The sequence below is a fragment of the Phoca vitulina genome, unplaced genomic scaffold (genome assembly GCF_004348235.1).
Source record: "Phoca vitulina isolate PV1807 unplaced genomic scaffold, GSC_HSeal_1.0 scaffold21, whole genome shotgun sequence".
In the NCBI taxonomy this organism is placed as follows: Eukaryota; Metazoa; Chordata; class Mammalia; order Carnivora; family Phocidae; genus Phoca; species Phoca vitulina.
In genome coordinates, this window is record NW_022589724.1 from 7,545,798 (window position 1) to 7,567,382 (window position 21,585).

At 36.8% G+C, this 21,585-nt stretch overlaps 1 protein-coding gene across 4 annotated transcripts in view; it reads left to right on the forward strand.

Moving 5' to 3' along the window:
- Positions 1-704: 704 nt before the first annotated feature.
- Positions 705-21,585, forward strand: part of TMEM38B (transmembrane protein 38B) — a 95,694-nt gene continuing 74,813 nt past the window's right edge. For 2 of the 4 annotated variants that reach the window (XM_032418518.1, XM_032418516.1), the window contains exons 1-2: positions 705-944; positions 13,947-14,103. In XM_032418518.1, coding sequence (XP_032274409.1) covers positions 833-944; positions 13,947-14,103 — 269 coding nt within the window. In that variant the 5' untranslated portion in view covers positions 705-832. Of the gene's footprint in view, positions 945-9,666; positions 9,815-10,946; positions 10,966-13,946; positions 14,104-21,585 lie in introns of all 4 variants that reach the window. The other 2 variants (XM_032418517.1, XM_032418519.1) reach the window with 2 other exon arrangements.

Sequence of the window (21,585 nt, forward strand, 5' to 3'; positions counted from 1 at the left end):
CCTCTTCTCCGGAACTGCCCTAGCATGGCACCTACCCTTCTCACTACCAGCTTTGTACAAATTACGTGTGTCCTCAAAAATTTTTTCAACCTCTTGGGAAAACACAAGCTTATTGAGGGCAGGATATGATTGTATTCTTTTTTATATCTCCACTAAATCACGGTGTGACTTGCACATTATGGTTGCTTGAGAAATGTTAGGTGAATCAGTTTAAAGAAATTAATCCCACTCTGAACCTCTACCCTTCTGGACTGCATAGGTTTATCCAAAATCATAGAACTTTATATTAAAAAGGATGAATAAGATGTATGTAAATTAAACCCTTAAAGCTGACTTAAAAAAAATTTCTTGAGGACCCAAAAGAGTCCTCAAGATTTTACATGGGTTACATGATCAATACTTAGCATATTGGAAGTTATAACAGAAAAACTTAAAATAGTTCTTTACGTATTCGCTTTAAAATAATAAATGTACTAAATTTAACATAAGTAATGTATTTTTAAAATCATTATGTATGTTACGTTCATCTGCCCGTTCTCCTGGATCTGGCACAGCTTCCGGCACGAAGATGCCAGACCCTTACTTGTAGAACCAGGCCCAGCCCCGCCGGAACAGCAGGGAAGCCGCTCGCTCCGCCCACTCCCGGGACACACGGCCCCGCCCCAAAGCGCTCCGGCGCCGGTCGCAGGGCGCACGCGCAGGGCTCCTCCAGGCCGCGCGGAAGGGCGCGCGGCCGGGCGCGCGGCCGCGGAGGCCCCCTCCCCCACTTTTCGCTGCGCACGGCAGGAACCCGTCGCCCGGGCTGCTTCGCCTGCTGTGGTCGGTCGTCGTCATGGATTCTCCGTGGGATGATCTGACCCTTGCCTTTTCTCGCACATCTATGTTCCCCTTTTTTGACATCGCCCACTACCTGGTGTCCGTGATGGCGCTGAAGCGTCAGCCAGGTGAGTGCCGGGAGCCGCAGACCGGCCCCCTCACCGAGAGGGCAGCCTGAGCCGCCTGAACGGCCAAGCTGCCAGTGTCCCAGAGTCCTGTAGTCGAGCTGGAGGGGCGCCGCGAGCCGACCCTTCCGACCCCTCAAGCGCAGGTGGGGAAACTGAGGCAGGGAAGCGCGGTGGCCCCGGTATTCGTCAAAGGAGGCGCGACCTTGGGTCCGCGACGCCGGGTCAGGGACAGGTGACAGGGAAGCCGCCGCGGTATTTGGGAGCCCGGGTCCTGCCTGCGCCCGCCCAGGATGTGCGCCGTCTCCCGGTGGTGCCACCACTTCCTTGGAAAGTACAGTATTTAAAAGTCACCGTGGGACAGAGCTCCCGGGGACAGCAAGTGGGACTTGGTCGCTTGGAATGAGTAGTTCTGAAAGTTGTATCAATAGTTAAAAAGCCTCAAGCAGGCACACCAGATTCCCCTTAATGCAGCGCTCTGTCATCTTGCTTAGCATGCTGGATAAAGTGATTGTTGGAAGAGAGTGGATCCCCATTTTCCGTCTTATGAGTGACACCGTCCAAGAGTCCCTGTCTGTAGCCTGGGGGTAGAGTCTGAATACAGCATTTTGAGTTTGTTTGTTTTTTTTAGTATAGGGCCAGGGAGCAATATTTGTATTTTCTTGTATTTTACATTCAGGGTATGTTTGCTCCTGTACTGCTTTATTTTTGCGGTTACTCTGTTTGCCTTTTGGTTTTATGGATCTCTTCTTTCTTTGAGTCATTTATTTTCTTTTTCTACTTTCTCCCTGTTCATGCTGCCTGGTGCTATAGAGAGAGTAAGGAGTGAGGGCTTGAGGAGGTGCTGTACCTCTTATGGACTGTTGTTTGTTTTGTTTTGTTTTTAAACTGTTTGGTCTCGGAAATATTTTTCATTTACGTTGATGTTTGTAGCCCAGTCTAAAGCATTGTTTGGTAAAAGTTTTGACCTGGAAAAGGTGACTATTGTATTAAATCAGGACAGATAATCTGCGTAAGAAAGTGTTTCCCTGATTTGAAAAGAAGTACGTCATCATGCCGTATTCAATATTTGAAATTTTCTTGTATAGGCTACATCAGGTTCTCAAAGTGTGGTCCAGGAACCCTTGGGGTTCCTGACAGTTCCAGGTCAAAGTTATTTTCATAATAATATGCCGATGTTATTTGTCTTTTTTACACTGATTTTCTCACAAGTGTACAGTGGAGTTTTCCAGAGGCTACATGACCTGTGACACTGTAACAGACTGAATACAGAAACAGATATGAGAGTCCAGCTGTTTTCTCTTTGAAGCCAGACATTAAAAGGATTTGCTAACATATAAAACAGTGGGACTTTCTCACTAAATGTTTTTTGCTTTGGAAAAGTTATTTTTCATAAAGAATACATAATTTATGTTAACATTTAGTACAGTTACTATTTTTAAAATGAAAACATTAAGTACTATAAAATTTTCTCAGTTGACAATTTCTAATATGCTAAATATTGCTGCCTATAACTCAAATAAAAGCTCTTTGGGGTCTTCAAGAATTTTTTTCAGGTCTGACTTTTTAACGGTTTAATTTACATATATTATATTCACCCTTTTTAATAATAAAGTTTATGATTTTGGAAAACACATACAGACATGTGATTACCACCACTATCAAGATATACAATAGTTTCATCACTCACTCCAGATTCCTTCCTGCCCCTTTGTAGTCAGCCCTCCCCCCGTCCCCGCAACCACTCATCTGCTCACTAATTTTTAGGGGCGCAAGGAGTCCTGAGACCAAAAAATTTGAGAAGCACTGGACTAATTGAATGCTAAAACATAATTACACATGGTGTGAAAAATATTTTACATTCCAGTAGCAGTGCTTGTAAACAGGTAAAAATGATAGAATTCATACAAAAGAGTGTGTACCTTTTTAAGCTTTTGCCAGGAATGTCTTAGACTGCCTTTTTCTTCCACAGTATTTGTTTTTACCCCCTTTGTTACCGTTCGTAAATATCTTGTTATTCTGATGATAAGAAAAATAGTTTTCATTTCCATCTGTCATGGTTACTGAATGTGTGCTGCTTAAGTTTATTGGCAATTTGTATTTCCACTTCTTACTGAGTTGATCATATTGTTTTTCCTATTTAAATTGTAATGTAGTACATTTTTTAAGATGATAAATCGGGGTGCTTGGCTGGCTCAGTCAGAAGAGCATGCGACTCTTGATCTCATGGTTGTGAATTCAAGCCCCGTGTTGGGTGTAGAGATTACTAAAAAAATAAATAAAAATTAAAACTTAAAAAAAATGATGAATCATCTTTACATTCTTGGGATAAACTCTGTTTGTTTGAGGTATTATTTTTGTTTGCAGTATTATTTTAAGCATAGGGATTTTGATTTGCCAATACTTTATATAAATTTTTACTTAATTGGCAACTTTTCCTTAACCCCCGTTGACTGATTCTGTAGAACTTAGACCAATAGTACAATAAAGCTACAATTCATCCATGTAGTACCAGGATTCTTCTTTTTATCCTCTCAAGCATGTTATTCCTTGAGTCTCTTGACTTTTGGAATGTGCTCTACCACTGCCAATACCTCATTCCTCACTTTCCTACTATTTACATCTTATATGTCTCTACGTAGATCTTAAAAAATGCTAGTGGAAACAAGAGGGTAAAGGGGATTAACTCTTTCTTTCTGTGGTGTGGATAAGGACAGCATCCCTTTTTTGTTTGGTTCAGGCTGTAGGCCTTCAAATCCATATAAAGATTATGGTTTTCCCCTCCTTTTCCATATGACTTGTGCTTCAAGCAAAGACATCAGGATACTTAATAAACTGGGTTGTTATTTATTTATTTATTTATTTTAAGGTTTTGTTTATTTATTTGACAAAGAGAGAGAGCAGAAGTAGGCAGAGTGGCAGGCAGAGGGAGAGGGAGAAGCAGGCTCCCAGCTGAGCGGGGAGCCGGATGTCGGGCTCCTCCCAGGACCCTGGTATCCTGACCTGAGCTGAAGGCAGATGCTTAACTGACTGAGCCACCCAGGTGCCCCTGTTTTTTATTTCTTAATTTACCTCCATTTGTAAATAATTAACTTTAGTTCCTCCTAAACCTTGGCATCTGATTATCTATAGTTTGTAGTTTTAGTTAGTAGGATAGGTTTTGCTTGTTTGTTTTCCATTTTCCTGGGTATTTTATTAGGAGGTTGGAAAATGCTGCCTTGAGGGCTGTTAGTCAGAAACCATTTAACAGAAAGTTTATATCATCAACTTTAATCTCTCTTATCTTACATTTTTAATCTGCCTTCTCTCTTTTCTTATTTAAATCTTCATTAAAATAAACACATTTCTTCAGTCATACATTCATAATCCAGTTGCTATTTTCTGTAAGACTTCCTGAAAATTTAATCTACAGTTATTTCTACTTGATTTTTATACACAAAATCTATTTTTCTCCTTAATTCTCCCATCACTATTTTGCTAACCTTTCTCGAATCGCAGGGAGTTCAGTTAAGCAAATATTTATTGAAACTCCACTGCATATCAGGCACTATATTAGATACTGAGGATACCAAGATGAAAGATGCTGTTGTAGCCCTGAAGGAACTCAGCTGTGCTTTTGTCCTCTTCTTTTTTTGATAGTATCACATAAGGTTTTGCTACCTTTCCTATACAATAATAGTATTCATTTCAGATACATGCAGAAACATTGTAGTATCTTAATTCACATCTCTTTTTTTTTTTTTTTTTTTAAAGATTTTATTTATTTATTTGAGAGAGAGAGCACATGAGAGGGGGGAGGGTCAGAGGGAGAAGCAGACTCCCCGCTGAGCAGGGAGCCCGATGCGGGACTCGATCCTGGGACTCCAGGATCATGACCTGAGCCGAAGGCAGTCGCTTAACCAACTGAGCCACCCAGGCGCCCCTTAATTCACATCTCTTTAAGGTAGGTATCATTGAACTCATTTTACAGATGAGGAATAGCCTTACAGGAATAAAATAACTGTATTTAAGTCACATCCGTTAATAAATTATGGAGCTTGGTCTTCGGCTAATTCCAAAGTTCTCAAATATTCTGTGCTCTCTTTTTGCAGGTCCATTTAATGTTTCTGGTTTCTCAATATTTAGCAATATCTCAATAAGCTTTCATTTGACATGGTTATTTTCTCCCATGATTTCTGTCATTTCTTTATCACCAGTGAGTTTTTCCTTTGCTTTTAGGAATCAAATCCAGGAATAAAGCTTATTATTTTTCCCCCTTCTAATTTGTGGGAAATGAAAGGATTAATATGTCAAGAATTTGTCATTTCTGATGATTCTGTAAAGGTGGCAGCATAGTTTTGCTGTCTTTATGAATCCACACATAAAAGCATACAGAAAAGTACAAAAATTGTAAATGTATAGATCAGTGAATTTTAAAAACGAGCACATCTATTTAATCAACATCCGGATAAAAATAGAACATTCATGAAACCCTAAAAGCCCCTTATGTTATGTGATATGTTAAAAAGTGACAGTTTTTCCCGCCCACTGTAGGGTGGAAAAGGATGTCTCAGAAATGACAGCTCACAATACTTCTGTTAATTTAGAGAATCTTACTTGAATATCATTAACTTTTAAGTGAAAGAATATTTGATTGACATGACATAAAATATTGGTCAGGGAGTGTGGTGTGGTAGAAAGAGCTCATAAAATCAGGAGACCACTGTTAAGACTCTATCACTAACTGGGTAGTTTGGGATAAGAACTTAAAACTCAATATTTTATTTGTAGAGTGAGTGGGCTGGACTAGAACAACAGATGAGCAGTGTTCCCTCCTTAGGAGTCTCAGTTTTGGTTCTAAAGAGATGTTTGTTCACAAGTTTCTAAGTTTAAATAATTTCAACCCATCCTTTGTTTCCCCAGCGGTGGTAAACTCCTGTCTGTAGTTGATAACTGCTGTGATACCATAGTATTGACTTTTTACCTTTTCAACAATATAGTTAACAATTTTATACTTAACGTCTTTATAGTAAATTCTCTCTGTTAAAATAACCATGTATTTTCTCTTTCCTAACTGGACTCTGACTGGTACATAATCCTGGCAGTGAAGTTTAATTTCCTACTTTCTGGTTTGCGTATGTCATGTTAGGATATCTAAAGTACTGGCTACTTCCTGCCTGTAGATCCAGTAAGTACAATGTCATCAGTGTAGTGGACCAGTGTGATGTATGGATTCCCAATATGATCAAAATCTCTGTGGACTTTGTTGGAGAGCAGGAGAGTTGACATAGACCTAAGGCAGGACTGCAATAGTGTACTGTTCACCTAGCCAGGTAAAAGTAAAGTGTTTCTGGGTTCCTTGCAAATTAATATGGAGAAAAAGGATTTGCCTCTCAGGTTATAGGGGTTATGTTCCTTTGTTCCAGTAAAAATACTGCATCTTGAATACCAGCTGCAATCAGAGTCACTACCTGTCTACATTTATGATAATCCACATTTTCCAAGATCCATCTGCTTTACGTATAGACCAAATAAGCAAGTTAAATGGGATGTGATAGTTATCACCACCTTTTCATCTTTGATATTTTTGGTTATGGCACCCATCTCTGTGGTATTGCTTTTTAAAAATACCTTGAGGAGGGGGCGCCTGGGTGGCTCAGTCGTTAAGCGTCTGCCTTCAGCTCAGGTCATGATCCCGGAGTCCCGGGATCGAGCCCCGCATTGGGCTCCCTGCTCGGCGGGAGGCCCGCTTCTCCCTCTCTCACTCCCCCTGCTTGGGTTCCCTCTCTCGCTGTGTCTCTCTCTGTCAAATAAATAAATAAAATCTTTAAAAAATAAAATAAAATAAAATAAAATAAAAATACCTTGAGGAGGAGAAGAAACTCTAGGAGCTTCTACTTGAATGTTTCTACCATACTGATCCTTACTCCATAGATCAGAGGATCAGTATGGGCTTTGTGTCAGTTGCCAACTATGTCTGTTCTAGTTATACATTAAGGAACTGGGGAAATAACCACAAGGTGGGTCTGTGGATTTACTTGGCCCACTATGATTCAGACTTGATCCAAAACTGGAAGTAGAATATGACTTTGTTTTCTAGCTTTCATTTCATAATGAAAATATTTTGATGTTAAAGTCCATAGGTGCTTATGAGTGCTTCAAAACTCATATACTTTGCATTAGAGTAAGGCCTCAATGTGACAAATTTTGCTTAGAGTTTTGGGGAAAATAATTCTATTGCTAGCATATCACAAATATGTTAACTCAAGGTAGGACAGAGAATTTTTTGTCTTCTAAATATCAGCATGTTAAAAATAAAATAACATATCTTAACACAGCTTGTTCCTTAGCTAAAGGAATACATCTTTGTTTTAAAACTGAGAAAAAAATTAAAGCTATCATATTAACTATTTTTTCCTACTGAAAATTATTTATATGCTGGAAAGATATACAAGCTGTTTCTGGTTAACTATCTGTATTTTCACAGTTTAACTTCACGATAAACTAATTCTGGTACTGGTATGATATATACAAAGGAACATAACACCTAAAGAAATTTGTCATAAGATTGCCTCATACTGTAAAATGTGTTACCACAGTGTGTGTACTGAAGAGAACTTTATAGAAAGGCCAATTTGAGTTAGGGAAATTTTTCTAGCTGACATAATTTTGAAAATTAGGCAAAAAAGATTCATGTGAGGGGGACCCTTCAATTCTGTTCTTTTCCTTTCTTTTTTTCTCTAATAAAATCTTAGTATCACTGATTAAGTCTCTTAGGGCTATGAGTACTTTTTTAGAGCTGTGGTGTGTTGTTTTCATCCCATCCTTGCAATAAGAACTCAAAAGAATTAGATCTTGGGCTCAGAATAAAAGCATCCAAGGGTTGCGTTTTGCCTACTTTTTCTGCAGGTTGTGATCAGTAAATAAATCAACAAAGTGTCTCCCATGTACTAGGTAATAAGTATGTTTTTATGTGTATTTCCTTATTTTAATCCTTATTTTATGAAAGTTGAAACTTAAGCCAAGAGGGTTTAGTGGTCCTACAAAGACGTCACAAAACTGGTATGTAATTACAGATGCCTCTTTGATTTGTGACAATACAAAGGGAAATTCATGGTAGTAAAATCATAATATTTGAGCTCTTGAAATACTTCCATATATTTTTCTGTCATTCAGTACATTTATAGAGCACCTACTCTGTACTAAAGTCTCTTAGAATTTTAATAGGTAAGAACTTTATAATGGAGCTAACACTTAAAAACAAAATCTAGAATGTGATATGTCTTAAGAGGAAAGAATAAAATGTGCAAGTTGAGGAAAAAGAGCTATTTTGACAGACTTAATCAGAAATGAATATTACATGAGCAAATCATTTGTATGAAATCATTTAGTAAATTTGATTCAGGTTGTTTTAATGGTCAAAGGAAAACCTGGGTACATTTGAATTTGGCTGAGTCAGTGAGTGGTGAGTATCAGATGGATGAAGGTAATGCTAAATCTCCATTAGAGTAATACCAAGGAACACAGAGGACGGACACCAGTGAGTATTCCTAATTGTATGTTTATTCAAAGTAATCAGTTACCTTCAAATGTGTTCTTCATAGTGACTGTGCTATGATAGGCCCATTATGGCTCTCATGCAGTTAGAACTTCCATTTTCAGAATGCATTCCCAGAGCTAACCAGGGTATGCCTGAGACAGAGAGAGAGAGAGAGAGAGAGAGAGAGAGAGAGACACACACACACACACACACACACACACACACACACATACACACACGGTAGGGTTGGGAGAGAGTTAAGAGTAAGGGGGAAAAAGTGTGTGTAAATAAGCATAGGGAAGTCTGAAAGTTGTCTCAGACAACTCAGAATAGGAGTGTGATAGAATGGCAGAAATAGGAGAGGGTAATTTTGCTTTTTATTTTTATTTACTTACGTAATAATAGTGATAAGCTAATACTCAGTTGCTTACTATGTGCTAGGCCCCCATTCTAAATGATTTCAAAGTACTCACTTGTAATTGATCCTTAGTTGATCCTTATAACAACCCTGTGATGTAGGTTACTTTTTTCTTTACCTCTTCTGTGTGTATGTGTATTATTTATTTTTTTTTTTTAAGTTGTGGGAAAGCTAACAATTAGCTTGTTGAGTTCACATAGAGTACAGGCTGGTGCCAGGATTTATACCCTTAAGCACTCTATATTGCTTTTTTTTTTTCTTTTAAGATTTTATTTATTTGAGAGAGAGAGAGACAGGTGCAGGCAAATGGGGGGAGGGGCAGAGGGAGAGAGAGAAGTGGACTCCCCACTGAGCAGGGAGCCAGGCCTGGGGCTCTATCCCAGGACTCTGGGAACATGACCTGAGCTGAAGGTTGACAGATGCTTAACTGACTGAGCCACCCAGGTGCCCCTCTGTATTGCTTTTCAACATGAATATGGTGTAGTATGGGAGTTAGTGACCATTACCTAAAGAAAAGATTATACTCATTTATTAGGCTGACTGACCAATGTTATAATTAGTCACCACTGCATGGTGCTCTATTGCCCATACACATATTTAGGTAGATCATAATATTTAGGTAGAGACATAGTGGTATCACATTTTATGTGGGCGTTTGGCTTTAAAGAGAGCATGATCATGTATTATCAAAATAATTCTTGAAAATTCTTAGGTTTAGGGGAAATTGCTACACTGAAGATTGATGTCCTGCCTTTTAGTACATTTCTCATAACTGATTTTTCTTCCAGATTGGAACAGGTCACCATTTCTTGAGTTATCACCAGATGCATATCATTAAACCTTGGCATCACTTCATTTGACAGGATGTGTACACCACAGAAAATGTACATCTGCCAACTCATGTTCACTCCTGGGCACGTTTTGTTGTGTGGAATGGTGGGTTGTACTATTTGACTTTTATCTCCTTTTTTTTTCCTGAGCACCTACAGATGAATTTCCAAGTATGATGATGTTACTCTACTGAACTCACACATACATTTATGTAGTTTGTTTTGTTTTTGCATAAATGTGCCTTTTCCTAAGAGATAACAACAGTTAATAGTTTGGTTATATATTCTTGCAGACCTTATTTTATGTATTACTTATATATGTACTGATAGAAATACATGGTTTTCTGTTTTCCTCCTGTAAATGATTTCTTACTGTACATATTATTTATATACATATGAATTTTTTGTCATATTAGTGCATGTAAAGCTGCTACATTCTTTTAAATAGATGCATTGTATTCCACAGATTGGGAGTGACATAATTTGTTAAAATTTTGTTTAATTATACAATTAGTAAATGAACATTTTATTTAAAAAGAGTTCAAATATGATTAAACAATATAATCAGTATAATTAAATAAATTTAAATCTCCTTTGACCATCCTCCCATATCCTAGGCTTTCTCAAGAGATAATAACAGTTAACATTTTGGTGTATTGCAGACCCTTTTCTGTGCATTTCATGTAGATGCATGTACCTATAGAAATGTATAGTGTTTGCATTTTTGCTCATAAATGATTCCAAAAAATAAAAAAAATAAATGACTCCATGCTGTAATATTCGTGTTCAACATCATTGTATTTGTTCTTTGTTTTTACTCAATAGGATGTCTTAGGGATCTTCTCATGTTGATGTTGCTTTATCACACTCTTGATTGCTCCTGTATAGTATTCCATAGAACAAATGATTATGGTTTAACTGTTCTCTGATGATGGTTGTTTAGATTTTTTTCATTTTTTTCACAGCATTATAAACAACACTGCTTTAATACTCTTGTATGAAATTTCTTGGGCACTTGAGTCAGTTTTAAATTAAAAATTTTAATTTATACTCCCAAATTATTCCTTAAAATGACTTTTTAATACTGTTACAGGAGTATATGGATTTCTTCACACCTTTTCCAGCTAATAAGTTAATATTAATAAATATTAAGCTGTAAATTTTTTTTGCCAGTTGGATGTGTGAGAAATATAACATCTTTTTAAATTTTGTTTTTCCTTGCTTACTGATGACTTGAGGGAGGACTTTCTTTTTTTGGTATGTTTATTAGTCATTTATATTTCCCACTTTGTGACTTGCTCATTTTTCTCTTGTGTTTGTTGTCTTTTTCTGTTGATTTATTGGAATTTGCCTTATGTAAGTTGAAAAACACTATGCCAGACTTTTGTCATATAGAAGTTTTAAATTTTAGTGAGGGGAGATGAACCATGAGAGACTATGGATTCTGAGAAACAAACTGAGGGTTCTAGAGGGGAGGAGGGTGGGGGGATGGGTTAGCCTGGTGATGGGTATTAAAGAGGGCACGTATTGAATGGAGCACTGGGTGTTATATGCAAACAATGAATCATGGAACACTACATCAAAAACTAATGATGTAATGTATGGTGATTAACATAACATAATAAAATAAAATTTAAAAAAATTTTGGTGAGGTCAAAAAAGTCTTTTCCTTTATAGCTTTATTCAGGTTAAGTACTTTTCTTTCTGTTCTTAGATTGCTAGATTTTTTAAAAAATCAGGAATATTGAATTTTTAAGTCTTTAGCTGTCTAAAGGGGAGATGATAATTTGTTAGCATAGTGAGTGATTTAAATGAATTTTTAAATATTGAATCCTTTTTTAATTCTTTGGATAAAATCTACTTGGTCATGATTTATTATCTTTTCAAAGAACTACTGATTTCAATTTGTTATTAATATATTTGTGCATTATACTCATAAGTTAGAATTATAGTGTATCTTTTTCCTTTCCTTCCTCCCTCCCTTCCTATCTCTTTCCTTTCCTCCTTCCTCTCTCACTCTCTTTTTTCTTTATTTATAATTTTTGATGTTAGGATTATGTTGTTTCATAGAATGATTTAAGTTTTTCTCCTTTGCTATATTCCATAATGGTTATATAGCATAAAAATGAGTAATCCAAAAATATTTGGTGAGTGTTTTCCATTAATTTATTGGGGTTAACACCTTTCTTTTTTTTTTTTTTTTTTTTAAAGATTTTATTTATTTATTTGACAGAGAGAGACACAGCAAGAGAGGGAACACAAACGGGGGGAGCTGCAGAGGGAGAAGCAGGCTCCCCGCTGATCAGGGAGCCCAATGCGGGGCTCGATCCCAGGACCCTGGGATCATGACCTGAGCCGAAGGCAGATGCTTAACGACTGAGCCACCCAGGCGCCCCGGTTAACACCTTTCTTAAGATAGATCTTTGCCCTGTAGTTTTTTTTCCATAGTTATATGTACAAGTTTCTATCTATTCTAAGGGAATTTTGCTAACTGTCCATTTCAACTACATCTTCACATTTATTAGATTAAATGCATGTTGTTTTCCTATAATTAAAAAAACTCTATAAAACTATTTCCTTAATTTTCCTTCTAATGTTTTGCATTATTTTTGTTCCTACCCTTTCTCAGACTTGTTGAACAATGGTTGGTTTTATTGGTCTTTTCAAGAACACCTTTGGGTTGGCTTTATTGATTGCCCATCTCCCTATTCTAGTTTCTCTTTAGGGGGTTTCTACTTTTATTTTTATAAATTATTTCTATTTCTCTGGCTGAGTTTATTTTTTTTTGTACTTTCCCTTTGATATTTCATACTTACAGAAAAGTTACCAGAATAGGTCAAGGAATTCTTGTATACGTAGATTCACCAACCATTTACATTTTGCCCCATTTATTTTTTTTCCAGCTTTATTGAGGTATAATTAACAAAATTATATATATATTTAAAATGAACAATTTGATGGTTTGATATGCATATGAATTGCTAAATGATTAAACAGTCAAGTTAATTAGCACATCCATCATCTCACATAGTTACCTTTTTTTAAATTGGTGGTGGTGACTTATGATTGACTGTCTTAGCAAATTTCAAGTGTACAATACAGTATTAATAACTGTAGTCACTATGCTGTACATTAGATCCCCAGAACTTACTCATTTTATAACTAGAAGTTTGTAATTTAACATCTCTTTGAACGTTTTTATTTATGCATATTATTTTTTCAGAACTACTTGAATGTAAATTGGAAGCATTTGCCCAGTTACTTCAAATTACTTAAGTGTGTTAATATTTAAGAACCACAGAACTGTTACTAAAATCAGAAAGTTTAACAGTGATACAACACCATTATTAAGCCAGGGTCCATATTTAGATTTCATCAGTCATCCAAAAAGGTCATTTATAAATATTCTTTCCGACTCCAGGATATGATCTAGAATATACGTTGCATGTAGTTGTCTCTTTAATGTTATTTAATCTGGAGCATTTTTTTTTTTTTTTTAATTTCTTGACTTTGACATTGCTAAAGTTTAGGCCATGTTTTTTTTCCAGAAGTGCCCTCAGTTTGGGTGTATCTGATTAGATTAGTTCAGGTTGTATGTTTTTGGTAGCAATACTATAGAAATAAAGATGTGTTCTTAGTGAATCATAACAGAAGTCATCTGATGTTTGTTTACAGTGATGTCTGCAAGGTTTCTCCACTCTAAAATTATTATTTCCCTCTGTAATTAATAAATTGTTAGGAGGCATTTTAAGATTATGTATATATCTGTTCCTCATCAACCTTTCACCTCTGGGTTTATTTTGTTACTCTGTTTCTAGCCTGTCATGTTAAAAGCTTAGTTTGTTTATTTCAGCTTTTATTTTCTAAAGTACTTAAGATAATAAATTTTTCTTAAAATTTGCTGTGACATATCAACTGGAAGTACTTAAATAAGGCTGGGAATAAAAGGAGAGAGTAAGTAGGGAGATTGTTTATAATAATGTGCTACTAGGAAACTGGCAGTAAGAGCCTGAACAGAGTATTTTAAAGGTGCCCCAAATCACATGTCTTAAAATGTTTCCAGTCTTGCTTTAAAGAACAAAAGATAGAGTTTATGATGATTGTGATTGTCACACCTATGAGTAATAGTAAGCTTTTGAAAGTTAAGAAATTAAGTTTATTTCTTTAGTGCCACTGGGACTTTAGGATTTGTTTAGTATACAATTATCTCAGACCACATTTTTACTTTACCATTTCAGGAGCCGCAGCAGTGGCACGGAAGAATCCTCTTTCAAGCTGGTTTACTGCTATGCTCCATTGCTTTGGTGGAGGAATTTTATCCTGTGTATTGCTTGCAGAGCCTCCGTTGAGGTTTCTTGCAAACACCACTAATATATTACTGGCATCTTCAATCTGGTAAGCTGCCATTATGATGAACTGTGAGACATTTTAAAAATTGTTTTGTAAATTATTAGTAAATGAATTTTTTTCTTTAAAACCTATTTTATGTTCTTGAAAAGTGAATGCATGTGCAAAGGAAGGAACCTAGATAAAGCCAATGTTTTTAAGTGCAAAGTTTGTCTCTTTCTCACCCTTGGCTTTTATCCTGTCCCAGAGGCAAGTATTGTTACCATCGTATGTATCTTTAGTTGGAAGCTTGTCAAATGTGATACAGGGCACCAAATATTTGGCCCCAAACAGTTTATCTAACTCATACACACAGATATACAACAGGATAAAATCAAGAATGTGACCAACTACACAAAAATCCAAGTGATTATGATTCATATGTAATAATCGTTCTTGTCATAGTCCATGTTGGATTTTTCAGAGCCTTATGGGATTTAACATTAATTTTGTTTTTAGTTTAGTTTTGAAGTGAAGAAAAAATGTTAGCAGGAATTGCTTTGGATTCTTACAAATTAAAATATTTAGTTATCCTTAAGATTGATCCATCAAGCTGGGAAAAAAAAAACTATAATACAATCAGTGCTTTGCTACCTCTGAAGCAGAAACTATACTTTTGATTAAAAACAATATCGGGGTGCCTGGGTGGCTCAGTCATTAAGCATCTGCCTTCGGCTCAGGTCATGATCCCAGGATCCTGGGATCAAGCCCCACATCTGGCTCCCTGCTCAGCGGGAAGCCTGCTTCTCCCTCTCCCACTCCCCCTGCTTGTGTTCCCTCTCTCTCTGTCAAATAAATAAAATCTTTTAAAAAAAAATCAAATATATAATGTTAGGAGCACTTAAAGTTCATTTTTATTGTGATAATTTTTTAAATGAATATGTAACCAGTCTTAAAAGGGAATATTATAAATAGTAGTGGCAATGGGAAAAAGTTAATAGTGGAAACCTGTGGCAGTGGAAACAAGTGGAAGTAGAATAATAAATTTGATAGCTAATATTTACTGAGTTGTTAACTGTATATCAGCTAAATTCTTTATATTCATATTTAATCATAAGAGTCATATAAGGTAACCGTTTTTTGCATTTGACAAATGAGAAAACCGAGGTATCGAGAAACTTTGCTAAAATTTACATGTTTAGTAAGTGATTGAACTAGGATCAAAACAAGGAAATTTGACTTTAGAGCCTTGACATTTAACAGCCACTATCTCTCATAAATTAGTTTTGTTTTTTAAAGGTTTTATTTATTTGACACAGAGACACAGCAAGAGAGGGAACACAAGCACGGGGAGTGGGAGAGGGCTTCCCGTGGAGCAGGGAGCCTGATGTGGGGCTCAATCCCAGGACGCTGGGATCATGACTCGAGCTGAAGGCAGACACTTAACGACTGAGCCACCCAGGCGTCCCTGTTTGTTTGTTTGTTTTTTAAGTAAACTCTACTCCCAGTATGGGATTCAAACTCATGACCCTGACGTCAAGAGTGCATGCTTTACCAGCTGAGCCAGCCAGGTGCCCCTATCTCTCATAGACTTGTTTAACCATCTCTTAAAGTATAGTCTTGCTATGTGTTTGTTTTCTTTCTCTTTCTTTCTTTCTTTCTTTTTCTTTCTTTCTTTCTTTCTTTCAGTAAGTACAATTAACATATAGTGTTTTATTAGTTTTGGTGTACAGTAAAATGTTTCAAGAATTCTATACATTCATTACTCAGTGCTCATAATGATAAGTGTACTCTTAAACCCCTTTATCTATTTCAGCCATCTCCCTACCCAGCTGCCCTCTGGCAACCAGCAGTTTGTTCTCTGTATTTAAGAGTGTTTTGGTCTCTTTTTTTCTTTGTTCGTTTGTTTTGGTTCTTAAATTCCACATATAAGTGAAATCATAATGTATTTGTCTTTCTCTGACTGACTTATTTTATATAGCATTATACCATCTAGGTCCATGTTTAACATCACTAATTATCAGGAAAATGCAAATCAAAAGTACAATGAAATATCACCTCACACCCTGTCAGAATGTCTAAAATGAAAAACACAAGAAACAAGTGTTGGCCTGGATGTGGAGAAAGAGGAACCCTCTTTCACTGTTGGTAGGAATGCAAGTTGGTGCAGCCACTGTGGCAAACAGAATGAGGGCTCCTTAAAAATTAAAAATAGAATTACTATATGATCTAGTAATTCCACTACTGGGTAAAATGAAAATGAAAATTCTAATTTGAAAATATACATGCACCTCTGTGTTTATTGCAGCGTCATTTACAATAGTCAAGATATGGAAGCAACCCAAGTGTCCATCCATAGATGAATGTATAAAAAAATATGGTGTGTGTATATATATATACACACACACATATATACACACATATATATGGTGCAATATTATTCAGCCATAAAAAAGAATGAGATCTTGCCATTTACAACAACATGGATGGACCTAGAGGGTATAATGCTGTGTTTTAAAAGGCTTACTCAAGCACTTTTATTTCTATAACAATATTTTAAAAAGATACTAGCTTAGCATTTATTGTAATTATTATAATTTTTATAATTTAATTTATTATAATTTTATAATTATATATTATAAATAAATTTATAATGCTGAAACTATATAAAAAGTAGGATATCCAGAGTCTGACACTTACTGTCACTTTTACTTCTGCTCCTGTATACTAACCACCACTCTTTCTTGCATGGACAAAGTGATTATTTAAAAATAAGTTAGAGGGGTGCCTGGGTGGCGCAGTAGGTTAAGTGTCCAACTCTTGATCTCAGGTCTTGATCTCAGGGTCATGAGTTCAAGCCCTGTGTCGGGCTCCACGCTGGCACGCTGGGTGTCGAGCCTGCTTAAAAAATATAAAAATAAAAATAAATTAGAATATATTACTCCTATGCTCAGTAGTTTCTTATCTGATTAGGAACAAGATCTAAAACTCTTACCATGGCCTATAAAACCTTACGATATCTTCCCTTTCACTCTTTCTGATGTAGTCTTTCCACTGTACTCCTGTTCATTGTTTTAGCCACCATTGGTTTTACCATTTCTTGAATACATAAGGTGCTTTTCTACCTCAGTACTTTTGTGCTTGCAGTCTTCTCTCTGTAATACTATTTCCCCAGAAAGCTCGTTTTTTTTTTCAGAGAGGTCTCCCTGACTGAAATAGCACCTCCTCCCCCATGAGTATCACATAATCCTTCTTTATTTTTCTTCTTAGGCTTATTACTGTCTCACGTATTATCTATTTCTTTTTATGTTGGTCTGTCTCATTCTACTAGAATAATAGCTTATCAGAACAGGGACTTTGTTTTGTGAACTGTGTGATAAGTACTTTTCTAGGTTCAGTAAATACATTGCTAAAGAAATGAACTGCTATGTATTGTTATAAGGGATTTCTGTAATTGAGTAGTAAGGAATTATAGCTCTTGATTATTTGATCCCTTAAATGAAAAAAAAATTGCTTGTCTATAAATGGATACTTTCTTGGCTTAAATTAAAAGGTATGTTAGAAATGGAAAATAAATGCATTTTTATATGGTGAATTAATAGTATAGTGTTTAATTATTTGTTAACCTCAGATCTTTTATTATCCCAGTTTTACATAGGAGGAAATTGAGGCTTAGGGAATTGGTGAATGGCAGGGTCTGAATTCAACTTAGCATTTGGACTATGATCTTAACCAAGATGAGTTTTCTTTTTTTTTTTAAAGATTTATTTATATATTTATTTATTTGGAGAGAGAGAGAGAGAGAGCGAGCACACACAAGCAGCCCAGAGGGTCAGAGGAAGGGGGAGAAACAGACTCCCCTCTGAGCAGGGGGTCTGATGTGGGGCTCGACCTGAGACGAAGGCAGACGCGCTTAACCCACTGAGCCACCCAGGCATCCCTAGATGAGTTTTCGTTTTGAACAGTTTTCTTTTTTTAGGACTAAATCTTTTTGTCTTTATTTATTATTACAGTATGTTTTTTTCTTTAAAAATTTTCCGGGCACCTGGGTGGCTCAGTTGGTTAAGCGACTGCCTTTGGCGTGGGTCATGATCCCGGGGTCCTGGGGTCGAGTCCCATATCGGGCTTCGCTTGCTCTCTGGGGAGCCTGCTTCTCCCTCTCCCACTGCCTGCCACTCTCCCTGCTTGTGCTCTCTGTCTGTCAAATAAATAAATAAAATCTTTAAAAAAAAATAAAAAAAATAAAACCTTTCAATTAATATTGAATAGGTACAAAAGAATATTTATAAAATATATGCAAAGTATAAAGAACTGTGATATAATGAAAACTGCATTTCCATCATTTAGAATAAGAATCTTTTTATTATAAAGTGAAAATTCAGAAAACCACAAAAAACAAATATTTTGCCTAATGAATTATTATAAAGTATAACCTTGAAACCACTCTCCACGTCAGGAGATAAGGCTTTGCCAGTTCATCCTAGAAGCCCCTTCTGTGTGTCCCATTCCAATCACAATGCTTTTCCCACCTTAAATAACCATTACAGTAGCACACCATTATCTTGACTTTTATGGTAATTGTTTGTATATTTTTATAATTTTATCTTCCAAATGTTCATCCCTAGACACTATAATTTAGTCATGCCTATTAAAAAAATTAATGTCTCTTAAGTTTTTTTATAGGTTCCCCCTCCATTCCTTTTTTCCCTCATAATTTATCTTTTTTTTTTAATGTTATGTTAGTCACCATACAGTACATCATTAGTTTTTGATGTAGTGATCCACGATTCATTGTTTTCGTATAACACCCAGTGCTCCATGCAGTGCGTGCCCTCCTTAATACCCATCACTGGGCTAACCCATCCCCCCACCTCCCTCCCCTCTAAAATCCTTAGTTTGTTTCTCAGAGTCCATAGTCTCTCGTTCATCTCTCCCTCCGATTCCCCCCCCTTCATTTTTCCCTTCCTTCTCCTAATGTCCTCCATGCTATTCCTTATGTTCCACAAATAAGTGAAACCATATGATAATTGACTTTCTCTGCTTGACTTATTTCACTTAGCATAATCTCCTCCAGTCCCATCCATGTTGGTGTAAAAGTTGGGTATTCATCCTTTCTGATGGTTGAGTAATATTCCATTGTATGTATGGACCACATTTTCTTTATCCATTCACCTGTTGAAGGGCATCTCGGCTCTTTCCACAGTTTGGCTATTGAGGACATTGCTGCTATGAACATTGGGGTGCATATGGCCCTTCTTTTCACTACATCTGTGTCTTTGGGGCATATACCCAGCAGTACAATTGCTGGGTCATAGGGTAGCTCTATTTTTAATTTTCTGAGGCACCTCCACACTGTCTTCCAAAGTGGCTGTACCAACTTGCATTCCCACCAACAGTGTAAGAGGGTTCCCCTTTCTCCACAACCTCTCCAACATTTGTTGTTTCTTGCCTTGTCAGTTTTGGCCTTCTAACTGGTGTAAGGTGGTATCTCAGTGTGGTTTGATTTGAATTTCCCTGATGGCTAATGATGATGAACATTTTTTCATGTGTCTGTTAGCCATTTGTAAGTCTTCTTTGGAGAAGTGTCTGTTCATGTCTTCTGCCCATTTTTTGACTTGATTATTTGTTTTTTGGGTGTTGAGTTTGAGAAGTTCTTTATAGATCTTGGAAATCAGCACTTTGTCTATAGTGTCATTTGCAAATATCTTCTCCCGTTCTGTGGTTTGCCACTTTGTTTTATTGACTGTTTTCTTTGCTGTGCAGAAGCTTTTTATCTTGATGAAGTCCCAAAAGGTCATTTTTGCTTCTGTTTCACTAGCCTTTGGAGATGTATCTTGAAAGAAGTTGCTGTGGCCGATGTCGAAGAGGTTACTGCCTATGTTCTTCTCTAGGATTTTGATGGATTCCTGTCTCACATTGAGGTCTTTCATCCATTTTGAGTTTATCTTTGTGTATGGTGTTAGAGAATCGTCGAGTTTCATTCTTCCGTCTATAGCTGTCCAATTTTCCCAGCACCATTTATTGAAGAGACTGTCTTTTTTCCATTGCGTATTCTTCCTGCTTTGTCGAAGGTTATTTGACCATAGAGTTCAGGGTCCATATCTGGGCTCTGTGTTCTGTTTCATTGGTCTATATGTCTGTTTTTGTGCCAGTACCATGCTGTCTTGGTGATCACAGCTTTGTAATATGGCTTGAAATTGGGCAACGTGATGCCCCCAGCTTTGTTTTTCTTTTTCAACCTTTCCTTGGCGATTCGGGGTCTTTTCTGATTCCATACAAATTTTAGGATTCTTTGTTCCAGCACTTTGAAAAATGCCATTGGAATTTTGATCGGGATGGCATTGAAGGTATAGATTGCTCTGGGTAGCATAGACATTTTAACAATGTTTATTCCGATCCATGAGCATGGAAGGTTTTTCCATCTTTTTGTGTCTTCTTCAATTTCTTTCATGAGTGTTCTGTAGTTCCTAGAGTATAGATCCTTTACCTCTTTGGTTAGGTTTATTCCGAGGTATCTTATGGTTTTTCGTGCTATTGTAAATGGAATCGATTCTCTAATTTCTCTTTCTGTAGATGCATTGTTAGTGTATAAGAAAGCAACTGATTTCTGTGCATTGATTTTGTATCCTGTCACATTACTGAATTGCTGTATGAGTTCTAGTAATTTGGGGGTGGAGTCTTTTGGGTTTTCCACATAAAGTATCATGTCATCTGCGAAAAGAGAGAGTTTGACTTCTTCTTTGCCAATTTGAATAGCTTTTATTTCTTTTTGTTGTCTGATTGCTGTTGCTGGGACTTCTAGTATTATGTTGAACAATAGTGGCGAGAGTGGGCATCCTTGACGTGTTCCTGATCTTAAGGGAAAGGCTCTCATCTTTTCCCCATTGAAGATGATATTTGCTGTGGGTTTTTCATAGATGGATTTTATGAACTTGAGGAATGTTCCTTCTATCCCTATACTCTGAAGAGTTTTAATCAGGAAAGGATGCTGTATTTTGTCAAATGCTTTTTCTGCATCAATTGAGAGGACCATATGGTTCTCCTCTCTCCTCTTATTAATGTGTTCTATCACATTGATTGATTTGCGAATGTTGAACCACCCTTGCATCCCAGGGATAAATCCCACTTGGTCGTGGTGGATGATCCTTTTAATGTATTGTTGGATCCTATCAGCTAGGATTTTGTTGAGGATTTTGGAATCCATATTCATCAGGGATATCAGTCGGAAATTCTCCTTATTTTTTTTTTTTTAAAGATTTTATTTATTTATTTGACAGAGAGAGACACAGCGAGAAAGGGAACACAAACAGGGGAAGTGGGGGAGGGAGAAGCAGGCTTCCCACTGAGCAGAGAGCCCAATGTGGGGCTCGATCCCAGGACCCTGGGATCATGAACTGAGCCGAAGGCAGACGCTTAATGACTGAGCCACCCAGGTGCCCCTGAAATTGTCCTTTTTGATGGGGTCTTTGCCTGGTTTGGGGATCAAGGTAATGCTGGCCTCATAGAATGAGTTTGGAAGCTTTCCTTCTGTTCCAGTTTTTTGAAACAGCT